The sequence below is a fragment of the Brachycentrus maculatus genome, unplaced genomic scaffold, assembly GCF_059751285.1.
Source record: "Brachycentrus maculatus isolate JH-2025_06_01 unplaced genomic scaffold, ASM5975128v1 h1tg000269l, whole genome shotgun sequence".
Lineage (NCBI taxonomy): Eukaryota > Metazoa > Arthropoda > Insecta > Trichoptera > Brachycentridae > Brachycentrus > Brachycentrus maculatus.
The window spans coordinates 251,818-267,832 of NW_028281020.1; the positions used below are offsets into that span (position 1 = coordinate 251,818).

The 16,015-nt window shown below is 34.6% G+C and overlaps 1 protein-coding gene across 1 annotated transcript; it reads right to left on the bottom strand.

The window, feature by feature from the left end:
- Window positions 1–75: 75 nt before the first annotated feature.
- Vps8 (vacuolar protein sorting 8) lies at window positions 76–15,827 on the bottom strand. Its single transcript, XM_088266475.1, has 12 exons — window positions 15,617–15,827; window positions 15,277–15,525; window positions 14,250–14,436; window positions 12,884–13,128; window positions 12,108–12,338; window positions 11,432–11,644; window positions 10,553–10,768; window positions 9,800–9,945; window positions 8,612–8,828; window positions 7,508–7,753; window positions 6,853–7,071; window positions 76–5,974 (listed from the first exon to the last, which is right to left on the bottom strand). Exons 1-12 carry the CDS (start codon window positions 15,704–15,706, stop codon window positions 4,574–4,576), a joined length of 3,660 nt encoding a protein of 1,219 aa, XP_088122601.1. The 5' UTR covers window positions 15,707–15,827; the 3' UTR covers window positions 76–4,573.
- Window positions 15,828–16,015: the final 188 nt, after the last annotated feature.

Sequence of the window (16,015 nt, forward strand, 5' to 3'; positions counted from 1 at the left end):
GATTAAATAAAATCCACTAAAATTAAAATAAATAAGTTAAATATGAATAAACATAAAAGATAAAAATTGCATCTCGTCTCATGACTAATGTATTAAATAAGAGTAATATGATAAATTATCCTAAATACTTTCCTAAAGTCGCTGAATCTTAATGTCAGTAGAATATTCCTAGCTGTCTTCTCTTATAAAGTCAGTCTGCCGAGTTGATTGAATAGTAGTTGGCGAGACACAACAGAGTTTGTAGAAAGGATGAAGTCTATCAAATATACTCGAAGAGCAACTTCCAAATTCCATCTTTCTTCGATGTATTTGATAAGATATCAGATTTCTTGGGAAAGTGACCTAAATGAATGGTTTACTGCTATCCCTTACTTCGGCAGATTGATAATCTTCTCATTATCACACTTTGATTAGAGATTTGATAACTCTTGTAGGATTTCCAGCTGTCATGTCTAGCGCGATGCTTTCGTTTAATATTTTATGCCGGAATGAGAAGGAAAGAGGGTCTCGAGTGACAGAATTGTAGAAAGATTTGTGGTTAAAAATGGAAAAAAAGTAATAGATATTCTAAAATACTTGAGATAAAATAAAATAAGAAACTAAAAGTACTTTTAATTGTTTAGATGATAGTCTATAAAAGAAAGTGATTCTGACAGGTTGTCTAGTGTTCGCATACTTAGTTAATAGCTATCGAAAGGGCTTAGTTTGCTTGTGTGTGAATCGCGCGCATAATGCACAACCAAATTAAGCGCCACAAAGATTTCTAGAAGCGTTTTAAACTAAAATGTATGTTGAAAGTATTTAGCGTAAACATGCGAACATAGGAAGGCCTGTCAGAGTGAGAATGCTTAGTGAGTATGAATAAACTAAAATGTAAGAACTAAAATAAACAAATAAATAGATTTTGCAAATCATAACTTAACATAAGTAACTACTATCACAAATCAACCTTGGCGAGGTTCCCCAAACAATCTTCCATTTCTCCTAACTAGTTCTAAAGCTGTCTAAAATGAAGACAATATGATGGTGAGCTAATAAATCTATTATCATAGTATTATTATGAACTTTGCTAAAATCCTTTTGGTAATACTACGACCTTTTGTCAATTAAACCTTTATAATTATATTTGTTTAATTCACGGATTACTCAATTATTTGGACGCGATACAATAAAAGACACAAATAATTTTTATAATAAACAATGCTTCATTCGACTATGTCTAACAGTTGGATTTGCATAAAAATATTTATTAAAAAAATAATATAACACAATAAAAAAAATAGTGGATAAATGAGCCTTTTCATTGCAACGCAGCCAATTCTTAGAAATTTAACAGTTAAAGAAGCTAGATTAGCGAATGTAGCTCAAACAATGGCATCGTTAAACTGAAAGATTAATAAAGTAATAAATTAAAATACAAAAATGTACTAAAAACACAGAATGGTTTGCATTCTCTTTAAAAAATATATCTAGTGGGAAGTAAGCAAATAATAAAAAGTAAATAAAAAGATATAAAAAATAGATAACTTATTCACAGTGATTGCCTTTAATAAAAATAAAAGTACACGAAAATATAGAAATGCTCAGAAGTACCCCACTAGATTAATAATCTAATTGTTATTGAGGGGTATTAGAATTTACTTTCAAAATTACCCTTTAAAACTTTACCTAAAAATAACATTTAAATAATTAGGATCTTTCCTCTCTAAAATACAATGTATCTAGTGAAGTGTTTCCTCACAGCATATTTTACATAAATTAACAAATGTTGCGCTTGCCAGGCTAGGTAATTTAAAAACTTTTGGGCAATGTCGAATATAATTCAATATAAGATTTTTAAAATAGCTTGATTTGTACTCTGTTGTTGTAAGAAGTTAATAAACATGTTAAAGTCTAGAATGTTAAATAGATGCTGCCATATATGGGAGATAGTTTCATAGAAATTAGACAAAATAAATATTTGTAAACGAAGAACAGCTCGTAAAAAAGTATGTTGCTAAAACACATTGCGGTCACTTTGTGAAAAGTGAAAACAATGTTTAACAACAATTTTAATTTTAAAAATAAACAAAGAACAATTCATGGAAGATGTTAAAATAAAATTATAATTAGTCATTGCGTTAGAATTGAAAACATTTCAGAAAATAATCCACCATTGTAATTTGTAGAAAAAGTAAAATTAACATTTCAATAAACATTAATAATAATTGAAACTAGGACAGAAAAGTTATTCTGTCATACCTTTTATACTTAGAAAGTGTTAATATTATTTGGCTTGAGTTAATTGTCAATATTTTTGCAAGTATTACATTCTACGGCCAAAGAAAATATTGTAGCTGTGTTAAGTTTAGATACATTATGCAATGGATTATTCCATTCTCTATAACTTTTCATTTCCTAATTAATCACTCAATCATCACCTAAAATAACCCTCATAGATTATTTCCTTTATCAATATCTCTGTCTAAAACCAGTTTTATGATTCTGAAAACTCTCCTGTTTGTTAGGAGCCAAAAAATGGTCGATGGATATAAAACTGTCCCGCCATAACTGAAAAAAAAACACAACAGAAAACCGGAAAATAGTGTCACCCTTACCCATGATGTAGCCTTTACTCATAGTGTATCTATTTCATAAACCTAAAGTCAAAAATGTATGTTATTAAATAATGAATAAATAAATACAAATAAACTTAAAAAAATACACTTTGTTTCATTATCAACCCTACACACCACAATGCACAAATATTTGAGTCAGTCCAAATTCAAAGGGATTATTCTAACACCCGATGTTCCTGTACCACACAAAGTTCTCCTTACAGAATAGAATAAAAAAAATTAGAGCATTGTAAATTTGAGTGCCATCAACATGAAAACATCCACTCTGTGATAGAAAAATGGAGCCCTAATTTTCATGAAAACATAACTATTGGTTGTACTTTTTTTTTCACCAGTCTAAGGAGGTTCGAGAATGAAAACACAAATTAAAATGAATAATTGAGAATGTACCACTTTTTTATTAGAGTAACAGAACATTTACTGGCCACTTGAAGAAACTCACTAAGTGCAATCAATATTGTTTAGCACTTGTATAAATATTGAAATGCACTTTTTCCAAAAATTTATACAGTATATTCATATCGACCTTAATCTAGAAAAAGGCTAAAAATCTTATGGAAAAATAAAACATACTTTCTTAACTAAAGTACAGTACCAACCACGCAAATATTGTGCAATGATTTTTTAAACGAGTAATTTTTAAATAAAGTATATTATTTCTTGCTTTCGAATTATACAAAACAAAAAATGCAAAATTATTTATTAATATTATAAAATAACAGTAAAAATTCATACTATGTATCATCCAAAGAAAAACATGTTAAGTCATGCTAGAACATTCCTAATTGATTGCTATAAAAATAAATTGAATTCACTGATGCTAATATTATAACCTATAACATTATTATTTATTTAAAATGCTGGAAAAACTTCATTTTGATTAAATACTTTTGAAAATAGAAAATTAATAATGATATTTAAAATAAAAGTGTAGTATGTATATAAAAGACAAGATTCATCCATTTATTTCGCGAAAAGTGCCCAATAACTCTCAGGGGGTTGGTAACTTATGTTTATCCTACCATAATCAAATGTCTCAATAAAAATTGAATTATTTTAATACAATATATAGTACAGAATAATGCAATTTGCAAAAATATTGGTTTTATGGCAACATTTTATTTCCATCAATAAATATACTTTGCTTATGTATGTAAATATATTGTATAAGGATATGAATTAAATAAATAAAACAATATACACAGAAATTAATGTTATATTTCTCCTCATTAGCAATTTATTATTAAATGCGTTTTTAAAATATTTTAAATGAATAAAGGAATAAATGAAAGTCAAAAATAGAAAGTTAATGAAGTAAAACATTAAAATACGTATGTATTAACTAAAATAAACAAGGAGGAAGAAACATTACTTAATTGTAAAACAAGACTAGAAGAATCAAGTTAAATACAATAAATTTACTTAATAACAATAATCTCTTAATAATTATAAGATAATAACGAAGGAAACAAGAGTGTAAATTAAACAAAATCAAAAAAAATATTGATGATTCCAAAAGATATAAACAAATCTAGGTATTTATGGATGTCATTATCTAATGTGAACTTCAAAGTACATACTCAATTTGTATTATAAGTGATAGAAATTAATATTTTTCAAAATGAAAAGAGCATACTTTGGTATTACATAGTTGTAAAGGTTGTCTCTGGATAATCTTTTATTTTCAGTTCTTTCCATTAATAAAAACAAAACAATGTCAGTGAGTTTTTTTATGCATTCGACCATAATGTGAAGATGTGTGAGTTTATTTTGTCGAGGAAATTAATATATTTTTATATTTATTGGTAAATATAACAAAGTATGTTCATTATTTACAAATTTATTTTTGTACAATCTTTAATATGTATCTATATTACACAAATAACATTGCAATCTTAAAGCAGTATGTAATTATATTACATAAATTAAACTTAGATGTCAAATTTGGTTAGAAATTAAATAACTCCTTCGAGGTCCGGTCTCGGCGGGGCGACAATGCTCAGAGAAAACTGTTGCGGAGGATCGGGCTGTTTTGATTTAGAACTCTGAGTATTTCTCAAGTAGCGAACTTCGATAGCACTTTGTCCACAACGCCCGCACCTTCCTGCCACGGGATCACACTCCAAGTGGAATGCGTGCCCGCAACTATAGGCCCGAACTAATGTTTGTAAGTGTAACGGATTGTGACACGTCCCGCAAGAGGAAGACGGGACAGGTAGAATACGCTTTCCTCTCAGGGCTGTGGCTAGTGCCGTATGCAATTCACTACCCGTCAGCCTCGCGGCAGCCCCCGCTGCCTCTGCACCTCCTCTGGCGGCCTCCAGTAACCCTGTCAGGGCTCCTTTCAGAGCCCCGGCGTGCCCCCCTCCGCCGCACAGCTGAGCCACGAGCCACGGGAGAGGCAAGTAATTACTCGCCCCTTCTAATAAAAGCGCCGGCAGGGGGGCACTAGGCGGCTCATCCAATTTAGCTACTCCTTCTACTAACTCCTTCCAGAGAACTTCGGCTTCTTCGTGACTCGACAACTTTGTAGCGCGACTGCATAAAGCGCAAGCGTCTGCCGCAAGCTGTTCTCTCTTCTCTCGATTTTTAGCATTTAGCATTAATTTGATAGACGACTTGAGTGCTCCGGATAAGTCGCCGCATGATTCTAAACATTTGGGTTCCGCTTCACTTATAGAATACTTTCTGATAACTTTGAGAGCCGCTTCGGGTAATAGTGTAGAGGGGGCATTACTTAAAAATTCCATTATGGATTCGGGGCGAAGTTTACATAGCAATTCTAGGTACTTCACAGAAGTGTCGGCGTCCATTGCCCCTAACTTGAATATAACATCGGTAAATACGAGTTCCGCTGACTCGTCACCCAGAAGAGAGAGAACGGTAGGAATGAGATCTGGTAATTGGTCTACTAAGAATTTTGCAGTCTTTTCGGGCCATTCCTTGCCTAATTTTTGACCATATTCCACCACCTGTTGGGGTATAAATCGTTCTTCTTGCGATGCATATTTTTTTAAATACGCAAACATGTCATTTTCGGAATCGGAATCTGTCAAAAACGTTTCTAGGATTTTGTCAAACTTTCCCATTTTCTCCATCAAGTGCCGCTCTACCTTTAGCCGCCTGGTTTTCTGAGCCATTTCCATCATTTCGGCATCCGGTAGATGGTTGGTGACATTGTTCATACTGACCAGTAAACTAAGCCAAGCTTTTTCTACTAGCTTATTGGCTGCAGGCGAGGTGGAAGTTTTGGAAAATTCAGTTTTCAAATTATTTATTAAGTGCACATCTGGCGGAACAACGCCAGATGCCAAATGATGTGCAGAAAATACAAGTACTTCGGCAATTTCCTCCTCCTAAAATAACAATTACATATGACAATTAATTAATATACACAAATAAAAATTCACAGAAAACATACAACTTAATATGTAATACATAATTTACACTTTACTGATAAAAAATGTTTTAAATCACACGTAAACTAATATTTTTTTTAACATGCATCAATTGTTGAAATTGTAAAAAAAAACAAAGAAAAACAAAAACATTTGTGACTTCTGTAATTTTGTATTTTAAAATGTGGAAAGTACTCTCTAAAATTTTTGAATATGAAATACATATAGGATTACAAAAGGACAAATGGATTATAACAAACATAAATCGCTCACTCCTTTCAAGAACGTCATAAATCAAAAAACTTGATTTTTCAGGACAACAATTTTAAAGTTTAAAAATATAATACAATGTATTAAAAATAAATATCAAGCAACTTATTGAACTTTTTACTGTGCAACAGATCTTTTTTGGTAAAACCTGAAGGTTTTTTTCCATTTGAAAAATAATTAGTGTACTTAAAAATAATTACACAATACCTTATCTTCAAAATGCAAAAACAACACTTTCTGCCCTGTAGCAGGTAAATATTAAGTTAAAAATATCCCGCTTTTGCTGACAACAACAACAATAAAAACATGCACAACTGAAAATTGACAATTTTTGATTTATGACGTTCTTGAAAGGAGTGAGCGAAATGTCGGAAGTTAGCAAAGAAATCCATTAAACGTAGTGCGATCCATATGATTTCTGTGTTTTTAGAAGCACAGAGTGGTCAAAAAAAGTACATCAGGTAACATGGTTGTTACATTTTTGTTGTAGATTATATAAAACAGAGATATTGCAGGCACACAAACAGGTAAATATTAACAGGTAAAGTCAGATTACGTCAAATTACCGTGAATAAGTTTGGCTCGGTAGCCGTATGGATGATGTTGTGCAGAGATTGAGTCATCTTCAGTCTGTTCAGCTTCCCCATGGGCCCCACGAAGGGGGGCTCGGAGTAGGCCATGCCGAGCATGCGGAGGGTGGAGCCCGTGTCGTGCAGTAGCAGGGCGCGGAGGTGCGGCAGCGGGCACGAGGCATCCTCGCCTTCCCACAGGAGACAGCCGAGAATCTGGAATGTTACAACAAAATACTTAATACAAAAACAAAATGTTAATGTGTCGGGTTGTGGTCCCGTGGTTAGTGTCGTGGACTCTTAAGTCAGAGTTTCTCGGTTCGAACCCCTCTACCGCAATTTGATACCTATTTCTAATAATGAGCCGTTTAGGCTTACAGAAATAGTATGAAATTGAAATATTTATGAAAATAATAAAAACACAAATATTTCTCATTTAAAAAAAATTAAAAAAATAAAATGAAGATAGAAATTATGCTAAAATATATTTTTTTAAAGAACTCACCATCTCTAGGTTTTATTTTATGACAAAATTTGGTTAAGATTTTCTTATATGGTCAAAATACATCAACGTTGCACGCGGTTTTTAGCGCCGTAAGGGAAAGGTTAGTGACAAGGTAAAAGAGAATGCAACTGCCACATGAATCGTCACCTCGTGCCTAATAGTGGGTCGGTCCTGAGCCGGCAGCAGGCCCCTGGGGTAGTCCCGGCCGGCGAGACAGTCCGCCACGTAGACGAGCAAGGCGTCGCCGGGGCAGGCGGGGTGCTCCGCCCCCCGACACGGCGCCCCTAGCAGCGGAAGCAGCTCCCGCAACGGCAGCGACGACTCCCGCATGGCCCCCGCCATCACCTTGATCCAGGCCTGCCACAACCCGAGGCGACGGCACTCACTCAATACCTGTAAAATTTACACAGCAAAAATTCAATGACTGATAGAGATTTAGACCAAGCAAACTAATCCGCGATGTAAAATGTGTTATTTATTGATTCGGCATTAACTTTGTGGAATGACATGTTGATTATTTTATAAAAATTAAACACTGTAATACATAATTTTACTTATTGAGTTTTATTTCATTACACATGACTCGATTTTGAATGATAGATTTTGAAAATTACAGTTGTTTTCATCGACAGGTGAAAAGTAAAAATAGTAGTTTTACTATTCACCTGTTGATGACTAGTAGCTACAGAACTACAGCTGAATTTTACTATAGTTTTACTATTCAGCTGTAGTTTTTTAAACAAATTTTGTATTTAATGTTGATCTGTGTGATGTTTCCAGAAGGGTTTTCGGAAGCAGGATTTGTCTACTCCTTGTTTCTTTTTCATAATAGAAAAGCATATACCTATATCTCTAACGACAAGGTACTACAAATAATCTAAGAAAAAAGGCACCTGCTTGCAACTATCTCAAAAAGATGCGCCAAATGGATCTTTCACGTGTTGAGCAGGAGGGTTTTCTGCACCTGATAATAGAAGGGACGATCGAGGGAACAAATGCCATAGGACGTATACACCGCGAATATCTTTGCGAATTATACGAGGAAATGGGCTGTTCAACGTATGATGAGTTGAAGAGGGTTTTGCATAATAGTCCGGAATGGCAAAGGAGGTGTCATTTGTTGCTGCAGATCAATCCACAGTATTGAGACCACAGAAGAAAAATATATAACTATCAAATCAAAACAATCGTCATTATCTAAATAAATTTAATTAAGTACTTAGGTCAAGGACCGGCAATAAAATTGCCTACCTGATGCAGATCCAAGCAGTCTATTGGCATGTGCATGAGAGCCCTCTGCAGAGCGGGCGGGTCAGAGTTGGCGAGGGAGCTCACCAGCTCCTGCGCGGCCCCGGGGGGCAGGTGGGGCACGCGCCCGTCGGCCGTCCGGCGCCCCAGGGCCCCCAGCAGGGCCTCCCCCACACCCGAATTGCACGCCGCCTCCCAAAGCACCAACCACAAAGTGTTACTGAGACAGACAATTTAAGGCAAACATGATAATATCAATTTATCAAGTGACAATTGTTTTGCCTTGTAATGGCATTTTCAAACTAATGTCATTAGTTTTATAAAATATGCCACAAAGTATCTGAAAAAAATATTCAAGAACATTTTTATCAACCACCATGTGTGAAACTAACTTAAAACCTACAACATTTTGAGTGTGTCCAAACACTTGTTCACAAAATCTGGATTATCTCCAATTACAGGAGTTATTTTCATATTATTTTTTGACATCTCGTCAAATATAAAGAAGAATATGGAAGTCTGGGCATTTACGGGGCTGACGACCATCATAGGCTGGTTTCACTTAAACTTAATAACTTAAAATCTCATGATATTGTTTGTTATTACTTTTAATACCATTATACATATGAAGATAATCAATACCAAATTGAAATAGACCTAGTACCACGACTCTTTAGTTCCAAGAATCAGTTTGAGATATGAAAAGAATTATAAGAGAGTTTCAGCAAATAAGTATGATTTTCTAATTTATATGAATTATAATGCAAGAATTATTAAAATGGAAATAAAACCACAAACAAAATACAAAACAAGACTCATTGTCCCCAAACAAAGTAATCAATTTTATTTAACACTTAAAAAAACTGGTCTTAGAAACTGAGCGATGTGCCTAATGTCTCAATGTTTTATTGTTTGGCAACTTTTAACACATTGTTGGCGGGCGGTTTTTTCATCAGCCCCAACCCTAATAAGTATACTATATACTTATTATGTTGTATACTTATCACAAGTAACCTGATCACAAGTAACCACAAACCCAACTCCGATCTATACAATCTTTTTTGGCGTCTTGCGCTGTACCAAAAGTAAGCAAATAGAACGCTTATAAGCGTTTCCTGCTCTCTCTACCAACAGTATGTTTCCCGAAAACATTGTGTTAACATAAGTCTTAGAAAGTAATTTAATACTTACAATAGCTGCATTTGAATACAAAGGTCTAGAGCGGCGAGAGCAGTCGTAGGATCACCGAGGTGAACAGGATCTGAAGCCAGTCGAATTAGGAGACCTTCGGCTCTCTGTCGAGACAGGGCCTGTCTACTGGAGCGCCCATCCAGGGACTGCAAATACATATTATGAAATAAGCATGAATAATAAACGAATAGGAAAAAAAATATCTGGAAACTATCCGAGTCAAAAAGTACTACATACTTGCATGGTATACATTAGAGTAGGAGATAGATTTTGCGAGACGGATAGTGAAAAAATCGCAGTTAATGGAATTTCCCCATTATTTAAAAATTAAAAAATTTACACACAAACTTACCACGGAGATCTACTGGTGGCCGGAGATCTACTCTTTCCTTTCCTCAAGGAGGTAGTTATATCCTATTTTGCAACAGGATCATATAAATCCAACACAAGGGTTTTTAGTTCTAACGTAAAATTCAATACAGATATTTTGGCTCTACATAGTAAATCCAATTAGTCTGTTTTCCATTCAATTTTGTAAGTAACAGAAATACTTTTTAAATAAATTATAGTGCATGTTGACAAAAATACGAGTATATGTAATGTATGGAAAAACTATTGGCCCAGACTACATGTGAAAGTAACACGACAAGTAATTTTTCTACGCATGTCCTCATTCATAACCGTTCTGCTTGGATATTCAGACATAATTATACGGAGTATCATTATGATATTGTAAAATATAGATTAGCAAACCTTATACTCCGTGGCCAGGGTGTGAATGGCCTGAGGCCAGCGCGACATGTCGGCGTGGTGGTGCGCGGCCGCGATCGCGGCCCTGGCAGCCACCCTGCGCAGCCCGGCGCGCCCCAGAAGGAGCAGGGCCCCGCCCGTGCCCACACAGGCCCCCCCGAGAGCGCTGCCTCCCGCCACCGCAAGCGCCTCCGATACCTTGCCCCCTGTGGCCACTCCCTGGGCACATTAAGTTGTATTGACACTCTTGTAAATTTAGTAATGGATTGATGATTTATCAAGCAATATCTACCATTGGATCAAAATAGTACAAAATATGCGGTTTAAAGAATGATGTTTCAGAAATCTCAGCCTGAAGATGTTCATATATAAAAACAAATCAAAATAAAATTATGTATTTAAATAATAAAGTACTGGAAGAAAGCATCTATGAAAAGCCATATAAGTTACTGGTGATAATAAAGATAAATATATTTATGATAATATTTAAGTTTCTTGATTATTTATTCAAAGTTATAAAGAAAATTGATAAATCCCTATATTTTTACAATATAATACTTTTCAATTTGTAATTTTGTGATAATAATACAGTAAAACCTCAAAATAACGAACCTCTATTTAACGCACTTCTAATTCTATCACTAGAATTTGAGACAATGCTGTCCTGTTCGTAGACTGTACAGAGCTCTGCATCAGGGTTGAAATAATTACACGCAATTGGTGGGAAAATGTTAAATTCGGGGATGTAAAATCCGGGTTTCACTGTACTTATAATAGGGATTATAACTAATATATTACATAGTTTTATTTGTATTTTTGATTATGTTAATGTTTATCACTTAATAATTATGCAAATAAACTAAAATCAAATAAAAATCTCACTTTGAAATGTGCATTGGCGTAGATAAGCTGAGCATCAGAAAGGTCCAGAGACTCCAGTGTGGAGGCGGAAGAAACGTCCCACAAGTGCAGGACTTCCCGGGAGTCAATCAGAGCCAGTCTCCTGGCTCCGAGCCACTTGAGAGAGGTCAGATTGTAAGAAAGGGCGGCCTTCTTCAGAGGTAAGGCTTCTAGCCCACCGGGGCCCCATCGGATCTGACAAATGTGAAAAAGAAATTGTCTAACAAGAAACACTTTTCCAACTAAGCAGAAAATGAGATAAACAGCAAATAGAGATTATATTAATTTAATGAGAAAAATTCAATCAATAAAAGTAAATATTAGGAGTATGAAAAAATGGTATTTTATTTTAACATATTTAGAACTGGTATTTTTTACACCTGCGAACCGCTGGGGAATTTGATAATTATGTATATTTGGTTAAGAACTTAACAGAGAGATTAGTACATAATATTCATATAAAAACATCAGATAACTTCTTCTTTTCCAACATTATGCAAATGTTTCCAAAATCCATGATTCAATTTTCATATGAAAAAGCAGAGTATTGCTGATATTTGCAGTTTCTCTATTCGTGACCTTTTCAAGGAACGTAAGCTCTACGAATACCGCCAGGTGAATGTAACGAAACTAGAATATTATATGAGATATTATTCACCTGATGAAACTGCACTTGTGCGCCCCTGGCAGAGCACAGCACCGGGTCGGGTCGCCGTGCCGGCTGCCAGGCCAGCAGAGGCAGGGCTTCGGGGGGTCCGGTGAGGGGGGCCGCAGCGCCTCCTCCGCCCGCGCCGCCCACGCACACAACCACGCAGCGCGACAGAGTGGCCAGCGCCAGCACGCAGCCCCAGCCAGGAGGGGGGCACGCTAGGGGGGATACAGCGCATACCTGGGTTAAAAAAAATATAAATAATTGGCAAAAAATATTAAACAAACATGTACTTTAAATTAATTCTAATTTATATATTTTTATCAATTGATTCAGCAGTTGCTTTGTGGTAAAATCCATCCATTTACAATTTAAATTTTACTTGGTAATAATAATACCAGTAATTTTTAAAATCTATTGTGACTTGTGTTTCGATCCGTTCCGCATCGGTACGGTGTTTGAAAATGATGCAGAATACAACAAAACATGTGTCACAACATACTTTAAGAAATAGTGGTATTTACCAAGTAAATTTCATTACATAAATTGACAAACATCAGAGACATCACCACCTTCAAATCCTGTTATAGGTTAATATTAATTAATTTAATTAATATAATACAGATTGTATGATGTGAAATTATTCTCATCATTCTTTCCAGAAAACCAATATTTTCTCATTCAGCTTGAAAATCTATATATATTTTTTGAAATTGTTATCATGTATACAGACTGCTATATATTTTTTAGCAATAAAACAACATATTCAAAAATATTATTTTAACCTCTCCTCTTGCTCCAGAAAACAAGCATGACACTTTGGTCCCTCTAACTCCCAAAGTCCTGGTGAATCTCAGCAGCCACACGGAGCCCCCCGTGTCGGCAACCAGGGCGGAGGCTGCGCCCCCCTGGGTTGGCGGGCCCCAGTTCACAGTGAGCACGCCCCAAGGGCCGCCCCCGCAGGCCTCCACCAGCCGGAGTATGGTGCCAGAAGAGGATTCGTACATGACGACTACGCCCCTCGCAAATCCTAATAAGACAGGAAAAATATTTTTGTAAAAAAATAGAATACAAAATGTTACACGACTCGAGTATATAACTTTTTAATTTATGTTTTACTTAGTAAATACCACTATCTCTTCAAATCTATTGTGACAAGTGTTTTGATGTATTCCGCATCATTTTCAAACACACGGTGTTTAAAAATAATGAGGAATGCTTCAAAACATGTGTCATAATAGATTTTAAGAAATAATTGTATTTACCAAGTAAAACTCAAGTTAATAATGGATAGATATTACCACAGATTGACTGCCGAATCAATTAATAAATAAAAAAATTAAGTACTTAGTAGATACTAAGATGTATAACACAAAACTGGAAAAAACTGTATTACTAACATTTTAAAAATTATATAAAACGAAAAATATTTCACTCTTCAAGAAAAATACATTAAAAAATTATTTGTTGATGAAATACAGCTTTATTTGATACAAATAAATTCATCATGGCAACCTCCCTTTAAATAACAGAATACTTATTAACCTCTAACCCGATAATAATAGCATGTTTTGGTATCAGTTTTATAGACTTGCACACATGACACATGAATTGCCAATAAGTGTTCACATGAGACCTGTTTCTGTCATTAGTTTGTCACGTGTATAGAGGGGTTACATGTATCATAAGAGATAATGAAAGTTAGGTTAAAACGTTTGCAGTGACCAGTACAAATTCGGAATAGCCATAACCACAATTATAGGAAAACCATCCTCCCCCGTTGGATATATTCGAAATTGTCCCGTCTCAATTATTTTCCCAGTAAAATTATACAACAGTGTAAATTTTAATTTACTTTAACCCTTTCCGGTCCCCCAAAATTAAAAAAAAATCTAGGTAGACAGTTACATTCCAATTGGAAGAAATCTTTTGTACTCTGCTCCACATGCTGTTGTAATAGATACGAGTGACAAAAATGGAAGCTTGGAATTTAAATAAATAATACTAATGATGAAAAACATGTCGAATAACGTCCGACATGGGACCTAAGAGGAAAAAATCGATGTCGAATGAGATTCGACATTGGACCAGTAAGGGTTAAAATAGATAATTCCTCGTAAAATGCACATGTGTAAATTGCTTGTTACTCACCGGCTAGCAATCGGGTGCCATCATCATTGTAGTCTAGAGATGTGACAGCCGCTTGGTCTCTGTGTTGTTGGCAACACCAGCGTAGAGCTTGCGCTGCAAAGGCCATCACTAGTCCATGGGAGGTACCAATAGCAACACGCTCCCCCCAACATGCAACCGCACTACCAGTTCCAGCACCAATCCGCTCCTATTAATAAAAATATTATGACAGTCGAGACAGAAATAAACAAGTCAACTCAAGTCAACTCGAACTAATAAGGTTTAAAATTTGGAACGTAACATAACCTTATTAAATTATTAATAATAGTCATTACACTTTATAAAAACACACTAGTATATTTTGTTTATTAAAAGGATTGTTAACTATGTGGTATGGCAATATAACACTCTCATTATCGCCATCGTCCACTTTGTGTATTACCACTTAAAAGTGGTATTATTTACACAAAGTGAATGATAAATGATGAGGAGCGTGTTAAATCACCAGTATTTCGGTTCCATATTTTTTATTCATTTTTCCATTTCAATCAGATTTCTTGGATTAAAAATCATAAATTCGACTGGTTCTGTTTCTAATATAAAAGAGCGCTAAAAAACATGTACTTATTTGGTTCCTTCCTCCATATCACTATTTATACCTCAAGTCTTAAACGACCCTTATTTTTTGTTATTTAATTATGATTTTATTAAAGTGTTGAAAATAATTATTGAAATTTTCAAAACATTAAATGATAAAGCAATCAAAATAAAAGCTTTTTTTAAAGAAATAAGTTTAAAATATTGTACTTTACAGAATTGTCGGTGGGTGGGCGAGAAAAATAGAGAAGGAAAGTATCAAAATTACATTTTAACACCCAGATTAACTAAAAATAAATATTTTATTTGACAAAAGAAAAAATTATTTGGGTTGTAAAATAAAACAACAAGAAAAAACAAACAAACAAAAAGGATGATAATTTTAAACATTTTGATAGATTTAAATGTATTCCAATTTAAATAATTAATAGTAGAAAGATATCTTACATACCGAAGCTGTTAAAATTTGCTGCGAGATTCCTTGAAGGAATACATATTTAAGTAGAGAGCCCCCGGATGATGACTTTTCTAAGGCATTTTTTCTCGGTGTAGGAGACGGGGATGGGGTAGGAACTGACGGATTACCATCCTCTGCCATTCCTACATCCCACTCCTCGGTGAGACCTTCATCCAAAGCTAGCACACTCTCCAAAGATGGTAATTCATTAATTGGCGGGATTGCATATTCTTCATCATTCAACTATAATTAAAAAATATGTTTTTAAACAAACCGAAAGAAATTTTCTTTTTTATCTCTTATTTATCCATACAAAATCAATGAACGAACAAACCTCTTCGATATCTAAAGGCGGAAAACTGTCAATAGAGCCGACATCTGAATCTACTAATGATTGTTTTGAAGGAGCTTTCAAAAGATCCATTTTTAAGAGGAAAGCGGACTTTTCACCATTTACAATTAAATACAGTTATTTTATTGATTAACTTATTTCTTTAATTGAATAAATATTATTCAGACTTCACACTCACACCCCCCAAAACCATTTTGACATTTAAAGATAATTTGACGTTAGTAACAGTGTTACCTTATGAGGTACATTATTTACCTTATAATAAAATTATAATTGGGGTTTCTGTGAAAAGTTTAGGGCAACCCTCTAAAGGGCGTTTTTTGCCGGCGTTATCCTTTGGTGTTTTATTATTTTGGAATTCCGATTGTTCAAACCCCATAC